The sequence below is a fragment of the Sceloporus occidentalis genome, unplaced genomic scaffold (assembly GCF_023333645.1).
Source record: "Sceloporus occidentalis isolate IW3139 unplaced genomic scaffold, rSceOcc1.0.p SCAF_233, whole genome shotgun sequence".
Classification (NCBI taxonomy): domain Eukaryota; kingdom Metazoa; phylum Chordata; class Lepidosauria; order Squamata; family Phrynosomatidae; genus Sceloporus; species Sceloporus occidentalis.
The window spans coordinates 1,053,687-1,061,658 of NW_028317213.1; the positions used below are offsets into that span (position 1 = coordinate 1,053,687).

The 7,972-nt window shown below is 37.0% G+C and overlaps 1 protein-coding gene across 1 annotated transcript; it reads right to left on the minus strand.

The window, feature by feature from the left end:
* Positions 1-753: 753 nt before the first annotated feature.
* On the minus strand, positions 754-7,639 carry LOC149276602 (ferroportin-like). The gene is made up of 8 exons (XM_089503458.1): positions 7,597-7,639; positions 6,655-6,722; positions 5,777-5,936; positions 5,169-5,281; positions 4,821-4,947; positions 2,443-2,682; positions 1,245-1,913; positions 754-1,082 (listed from the first exon to the last, which is right to left on the minus strand). The coding sequence occupies exons 1-8, from the start codon at positions 7,637-7,639 to the stop codon at positions 754-756; spliced, it is 1,749 nt and encodes a 582-aa protein (XP_089359584.1).
* Positions 7,640-7,972: the final 333 nt, after the last annotated feature.

Consider the following 7,972-nt stretch of genomic DNA (forward strand, 5'->3'; position numbering starts at 1 on the left):
CAGTAGGGCTCTCAAGCAAGTTAAAGCCTTCTCTGAGCACCATTAACGAGGCACCTGCTTGGCAGGTGAGCTGCTCAACCCTATGGTTTGGTCATAACCTGCAAAATATGCATAGCACAAAAATCATACAGAAAGCAGAGTGCACAACCTAAAAAGCATAAAACGCATACACATTCAGACACCTGGGTTGCTGCTGCAATAATAATGAGCAATACGTTCACAAAACAAAGTAAGAATTCAACACATACCCAGCAAATACCATTCAAAAAACACCTGAGGCAAAAATATTGGAGATTCCAATTCACTATATGGCCATATATCGCTTAGCCCGCCACTACATCAAAGTCCATCTGCGAGTCCTATTTAATTTTACATGGCTATGTTGCTTACCAAGGAGTTGAATCAATGGGACTGCTTTGCATATAAACCCAATGAGACTCAAGCAATTTAAAACCTTCTCTAGGCACCTTGATTTACTTTACAAGATATCATAAACTTTAAAACATAAATATTTTTTTTTTAAAAAACCATTTTATTGTTTAAGAATAAAATACAGAGTTGTGCTAATCGTGGTATCAAGACTGGTGAACTGAACAAACTGAACTTAAATAAGTGTAAGGGATAACAATACAGACCTTTGCAGTAACTTTATCCACATGGTGGTATTTTATAAAATATAGAAATAAATACATTTTATAAATATATATTTCCTCATCTTTTGGGGTATATCCCATTTAACTTGACTGAATGATGTTAAACTCCATTAGAATTGATTTGATCTGTGTTTGAAGTCAATGAATCTGGACTTTGTGAAGATGATTGGCAGCAAGTATACAGTTGTTTCCCCAGTGTCTTGTAAGCATAACGGTAATACATAATGTGTCCCATACCAACAAATGAGACTGAGATGAGCACCAACAAACCAAAGGATTCTGGGTTTGGGGCAATGATAACCATGACAAAATGAAGAAGGTCCAGAAGACAGTTCATCGAGTCCTGAACACCATTTATAATTCCACGTTCAGATTCTTCTGCGTTTTCTTGAATCAGTTGTGTCACAGTTAAATCAAAAGACCAAAGACCTACAAAGAAACATTTTTTTAGTTATCTGTTCTGACTTTTCATTGAATACGGATATTTTTTCACGTGAAGTGTTAAACGCACTATTCCAAAAGAAGTCTATGTGCCAGAAGTAACAATGTTAATAAAAGTACAGAATAACTATAATATAAAAATGGACTTACCAGCTCGTGCAGCAATTATTCCCACAAACAACAATATAACAGACATAAGGTTCTCTGTGCTGGAATTGAGCTGCATGTCTGTGTTCGTGATACCAGACAGCTCCTGTGCATGCACAGTAACATTATATCCTGTCCACACATGAGGAGATGCTGTGGATGATGAGTTCATGTCCATATTATGCACTCTACTGATGTTGGCATATGCGAGAACAGATAGATCCTTAGGGCTTCCGGGCATAAATACAGAGACCACACAAAAAATAAAGCTAGAAAGTTGAGCTATTCCAGAGATAAGGCCTGTGCGTATCAGACCACATTTCTTCTGCAGCCACGTGAAGGCCACAGTTCCCAGAATTCCTACAATGGCTGATACACCTATAAGGATACTGAGTACTGAGCTACTTAGCCCTTGAGTATATGCATAGCCAACAGTGATGGAATCAAAGCCTAAAACAGTCATGTAGAGAAAAGAAAGTGCCATCCCTGCCAGGAAAAATGGTTGCTTGTAATAGAGAATCCATCCATCCCGGAATGTATGGAAGGGTTTGACAATATGGGAAACACAACTGGATTCTTTCTTCGTTTGAGACTCAACAACAAATGATGTAGTACGAGGAACTAAACTTTCAGCTTCATTTGGTGTTGCATCTTGTGGAGCTGACCCTTTATCTGACAAAGGAAAAATATAATTTTTTAACATGATGTGTTTTTTTGCCTACAAGCTACTAAATGCATCTTTACAATCATAACCTAACTTCATCACATTTAGCAAATGTATATCAACAACTCAATATTTATGTTACAGAAACTGGGTTGAAAATAAATCTCTGTTCATAACAAGGAATATATTCTATACTGTATATATAGATAGATAGATAGATAGATAGATAGATAGATAGATAATTCCTTTCATTCTGCCATTCTGGGAATATGTAAAAGTACTTTTGGAAAAGAAACAATTTGAATTTAAAGGGATCCCTCAGCTATCATATGCATTAAAGTCCATATGATAACTGGAGTGTCTTCTTCATTTACCTGTTATTATAGTTCTCACTTTTAAATGTCTAATTAAACAAATATACTTATTTACTTTATTCAAGCAAATACTGTATAAAACGGCTTACTTTTGCTATAGTTGTATTTTTCTGATGGGTTTAGTATATTATGTTATATAATATTTCCTTACCCTCAAGTCTACTGTTGTTTAATTGTTTCATCTCCTGGGCATCATCTGTTTGTTGCTTCTTGTTCATAAGCTCTGGTGTTTTCTCATAAACTTTCCAGAGTATGAAGTATTCTACACAGACTGACAACAGATTCCATCCAACAACAAATCCACAGCCAATCACCAGTGAACCAAACGTCATTATCTGTCCAACAGCCATGGGTGCCAAAATATTGGTCACTTGGTCAATCCTTCGAAGTGTGGCATTCATACCTACAAACAAGTAAAGGAGATCCGAAACATTTTTTGGGGATATAAAGCAGTTTAAACATTTGTTAAAATGAGAAATACTTTCGTTCCCAAGAAAATATTTTTTGACGTCTTAAAAGCTCTTGTGACTCTACATCTTATTCTTGACCTAGCACATTGCAAACTTTGCACACTTCTTCTCTGGAGCCAAAAGGGGGAAATAAGGTAGAAGGGGTCCGCAGGAGGCCTATGTGTCATTTTTAAACATAATGTGCAATTTGAATCTGGAGTCGAACAACTACAGCCATATGTCAACAAGGCAGGTATTAGGGTCTTTGGCAAACCATGTTTTTGGCTCTCCCTCTGCATAGACTCGGTTGTACGCAAAGGGAAAAACCTGACCAGGCAGCTGCCTATTTTGCCTAGTAGGGCTGCTCCTGTGAGTCAAGATGAAATTATTTTCATTTAATTGTTTTTTTGATTTACATAGATTCTCGGGATTACGGTATAAGAACAGGTGTATAATGTTTTGAATGGGCAGATCAAAAATAGGCTAGTTCCCCAAGGGGTCAACATAAGTATGTAAATAACAACGTGTGTTACCAGTAGTAGTAGGCCATGTTTCCAAACCCAAGTGTTGGTGACAAGGTTTAAGGGGAACTGTCACATTTAGCATAATAATTCATTCTGTTAGCACAATTCACAATTCATGCCTTTAGCATAATTCACTTAATACAGCCATGTATAGCTTGTATTATTTGTATGTCCATCAGTGTAATTTGGATAAACATTTAGTTTATCTTCCAAGGCAGGTAATGGCACTACTAGCATTATTAAAATATTGACCTGCAGTTTTCTCCCACCCTTTCACCTCTGTTAGCTGTGTGAATTAATCAGTCAGCAAAATAACAAATGGAAAGAGATAAGTAAATGGTGGAGTAATATTTACCCTCCCCATTGTATGAACATAAGGCAGATTTCTAATAAATATACATTGCTTATTTTAATCAGTAAACATCATTACATGGGTTTATTTAGTATATAAAATTCAGATTTAAAAAAATTATAAATAAATAGATCTTTAAGAAGTCATTACTGTATTTAGCCTGTTGTTGGCTACTGCTAGTTACCAGCAGAACTAGTTTGTGATTTCCATGGCCTCCAGGTTAATGGTAGAGAAGTATTTCATATTAGTGTGCAGAATACATGCATCATACTTATAACATTAACAGGGGCGTCTTTGATAGTGATTGGACCCTTGGCTTTCTTGCTGGTGGTGATTGGTATATATGATATAAAAAGTTATGTGGCTGGGGGGGTTCAATGTAGGAGTCATGTGTACTTGCCTACTGAGTACAGTTTAGGAGGAGAGTGTCAGAGTCAGCGCTGTCTTCCCTCCTTCTGACCCTAGCGTGACTCCGCGTGAGACATCCTCACTCCAAAAGCACAGGACAAGGGAGGAGCACGATACAATGCTGATCACATAGTATATGAATTGTGCATGTCCAGCAAGTGACTTAAAAGAGGCGTACAAGTCATGATCCCCTCAGGTGCTGTTGCGGGCAGCTACTTTGGGCTCTTCCTCTTCTCTTTATCTCCCCCCTTCTCATTATCTTTCCCACTTCTTCCCATCTCTCATTATTTTTCTCCTTTATGTATATCACTATTATTCATCTTCATCTCTCCCCTTTGTCTCTATCTCGTCTTTCTCCCTATCTCTCTCTTTATTCATTATCGCTCCCCATTAACTCCAACTTTTCTCTATCTCTCCCCTTCCCTATTTTGTTTTCTTGATCACTCCATGTTCTTACTAACTCTCCTCTTTCTCCTAATCTCTTACCTTCCTTAGGTCTTGTGGTGGGAGCATGAGTTCTATATACTCTGGGATATTACCAGTCCACCAGATAGCTGGCAGGGTGGCGGACACCAAAAACGTTGGTGCCACGCCGTTGTCTGTGTACAGACACATTGCCAACCCTTAATTGCCACCCTGTCAAAGTGCTGCCTGGGTCCCATGGAATATTAATACATCAACATGAAATTTATCAAATAGGAAATGAGATATGGAAAAAAAAAAGCTAACATGGATAGACAGTCGTGATTAAAGTGTTTATAAACTTTCATATGAGGTGCTATTAATCAAAAGGTTTCTTATTTCTTACCTGCCAGGGCACATCTATCATTAGCCGCTACTACCACGATCCAGTCTTTCTCAATTGTGATTCCTGTAGCTGTACTTCCCAGGTTTGCAATACTTGCAATTATTATCACCAAAATGTAGCATACTGTCTTTGGAATCATAATAATAAACATATTAAGCCACAATATGCTGAAGTATCCTCATTCAATAAAATAAATACACACATCATTTAGTTTTACACCAGTCTCTATCAGTTTGCATTAATAAGGGGTGTTAATGGTGGAATCGGTTTCCAGTGTAAGAATTGTGTTACAATTTTTCCATGAAGAAATGCTGACAGAATCTTAAAAAAGAAAAGTCTGATACTCACCAATATCCAGCTGTTATGCATTGTAAATTGCAATTTATACTCAAAAATAACCATGAGAATGATTCCGCAAAGGATAACAGACATGTTCTGTACAATCAAGGATGTCTTTGCCGCTAGTTAAATTGAAAGTGAAGAGTATTTAGCACATGCAAACTATGACTGTGATTGCTTTGAGCAATCTAACGCATCCTGTACACCTGTATGATAGATGTGTATGATAGAGGAGGGTGAGTGGGCTAAGCAGTGAACCGAGATAAGGCTGAGCTAGCCCTAACTTTTTCATCAGATGTATTTAGGGCCCTCAAGCAGCCCGAAAAAAAACACACATGAGGACCCCAATATGGAAGAATAGGTGTTCTAGAATCATGTTGTATTTTAAACTTCATTCTAGTATACATGGCAAAGACAAGCTTTGCTTCCATAAAAAGGCATTTCCTACAACTTTACGGATGAGTAGTAAATGGAAAGTTCTTAGTCAGACATTTTATTTGTGACATTTTGATTAAAATATCCATGAAAATATATATTTCATATTGGTACATTAAGTGTATTTTCTATCAGTGTATTTTGTATCAGATATATTATTAGAGAGATGTTAGTCAACTTACCTTTGAGTCTTGGGCTCCTGTCCACCCAGTCTCCAATAATGGCCCCGAGTAGAAGGACAGATCCAGAAACCACCAGCCCATAAACCGCTGTTAGTAATAGGCTGTTACCATAAAGCTCAACCAAAAAAACAGATACTGCAAAATGCCACATCCGATCTCCCTTAAAATGAAGGTTTATTGGCAAGTAAGTTAGGTTATTGTCAGTGGGATGAAGGCGTTAACAGCTAATACTGAAGAAGATAACACATTTGTGGTCTGGCCATTTCACATGTACACATGTACCATACTTTGTCCTCTCAAGTTTTACACATATTTAATAATAGAATGTATGCAAAGTACTGTACAAATGCACCCTTGCAGTGTTAATGATCATTATTTAATACAGGGCAGTTTAAGGACAGATGGGGCTTTTGAATCACAAGGGTGCACCTACAGTCTATTATACCATAAATACCTATTGCTATACTTCTATAACAAGGTGGCACTGTGGTTATGAACACTGCTAGGCCAGAAGAGTTCTGTTTGCAGACCCTTCTATTACCCTCAGTGTGAACCAGAGGTTTCACTCAAGTTGTCCTTGCCTTCTGAATTGCAGTCATAAATAGTCATATTCCAGGGTTTATGGCATCATGTCTTTTGACCCATGCACAACCCATAGCATGATTCTTACTTCTGCGCATATAGAGGCCAATGTTCAAGACTTTACATAAGCAAGACATTGTGAAGTCAGATTCACATAAAATACAACCAAGGCTAGGACTACAGATCAGAAATAAGTCAAAGCAATCCACACATTTGAGGGTTGAGCCGACTGTCTTCCCGCCTTATTATCAATCATCTTCTAGATAATATAGATTATAAGGAACTAGGTTACTTACCCATGTTGAGAGAGCATGGCCAAGATAAAGAAGAAACTTTGCTGAGGTCAAATATGTGACAATTGATTCTGTAGAAATAAAAAGACTTTCTTTAGGGAAATTACATAAATACTTCAATAGGGTTAAGTTCAGGTTTCTCTACGGAGGAATTCACTTTTCTTCTCAAACCAGAAGCCATTGGACAGCATGAGAGAGATACAATCAGGCCCTCTTACACAGATCCATGGCATGTTTCATTTGGGGTAGTATTCAGGTTATCTAATAGCTTTTCTCAGTAAAATAGTATACATAAGTTCAATATAATGGAAATTAACTCAACTATTATTTTACTTTACCTTTTTCATTCTGATACTGGTCAGTTTCACTGACGAGATGTTATTGAATTAATAACGTAAGAAGCATTTCATATGCTTTTTTCCTTGACAAACATTTATGGTTGTTTCTTGGTAGAAACATTAGTAAAACCAGTTTACCACAAAGCAATTATAAAATAACATTACAACCTTTAAGTGTTATTATCCTTTAAATTGAACAACAAATTAATTTTGTTTATCTCAGATTCAGTCATATCTACTCCTCTCTAAAGCCTTATGTAGCAGCAAACAGCCTGGTCCGTCTAGTCTGCCAAAAGTCTCTTCGTCCCAGGTTCCAGTGTTAATTTGTGGATTATTTTCATTGTGAGGATAACCCAGTCCTCTTCATTATACTTTTAATTATTTCAATATTTGAAGCAGACCCTCTTATTATTGAGGTAGTGGCCTTTTTTCTGACTTCCAAGACATTTCTCCATAGCTTTCTAACCTTTGACAAACTTTGTTCCTAGATATTTTCATGAAGAAATATATTGACGTAATATACACTAACTATTGCAAAACTAATGTTATTTACGTATATATTATTAAAAGTATATCTTATATATGGTTGGTAGAGTTTCATACTTACCACCACATCCGTCCCTTCTTTTTCGATTATCTATGTCATCCATTATGTAGTTAGCTGGATCTCATCCATGTGTAGCCTTGAGCATCAGAGAAACCGAATACACAGAGGCTTCCCTTCTCCTTGAAATCTGAAGCAATGCCAGTGACGACAAGGATGAATCAGCATTGTAAAACCTGACTCTTCCCATACCCATGTCTGTCTGATACCGATGCCACCTTCCTGTCCAAATAATAATACTATTAATAATAACAATAATAATATCCTAATTTAATGTACTCAGATAGAAGGTATGTGCATTCTGTTGCCCAGGCAACCATGACTGGCCAGTCAAAGGCTATAATTTTTCATCAACAGCTATTCACCAGTCTTCTCCATT

What these genes read in the sequence shown, in the direction of transcription:
- LOC149276602 (XM_089503458.1), bottom strand. Translation starts at nt 7,639, where the DNA reads ATGGATGACATAGATAATCGAAAAAGAAGGGACGGATGTGGTG. An exon ending in TGCATAACAGCTGGATATTG is followed by an intron (nt 4,948 to 5,168) that starts GTGAGTATCAGA and finishes ATGATTCCAAAG; the next exon opens with ACAGTATGCTACATTTTGGT. An exon ending in TGATAGATGTGCCCTGGCAG is followed by an intron (nt 2,683 to 4,820) that starts GTAAGAAATAAG and finishes ACTTGTTTGTAG; the next exon opens with GTATGAATGCCACACTTCGA.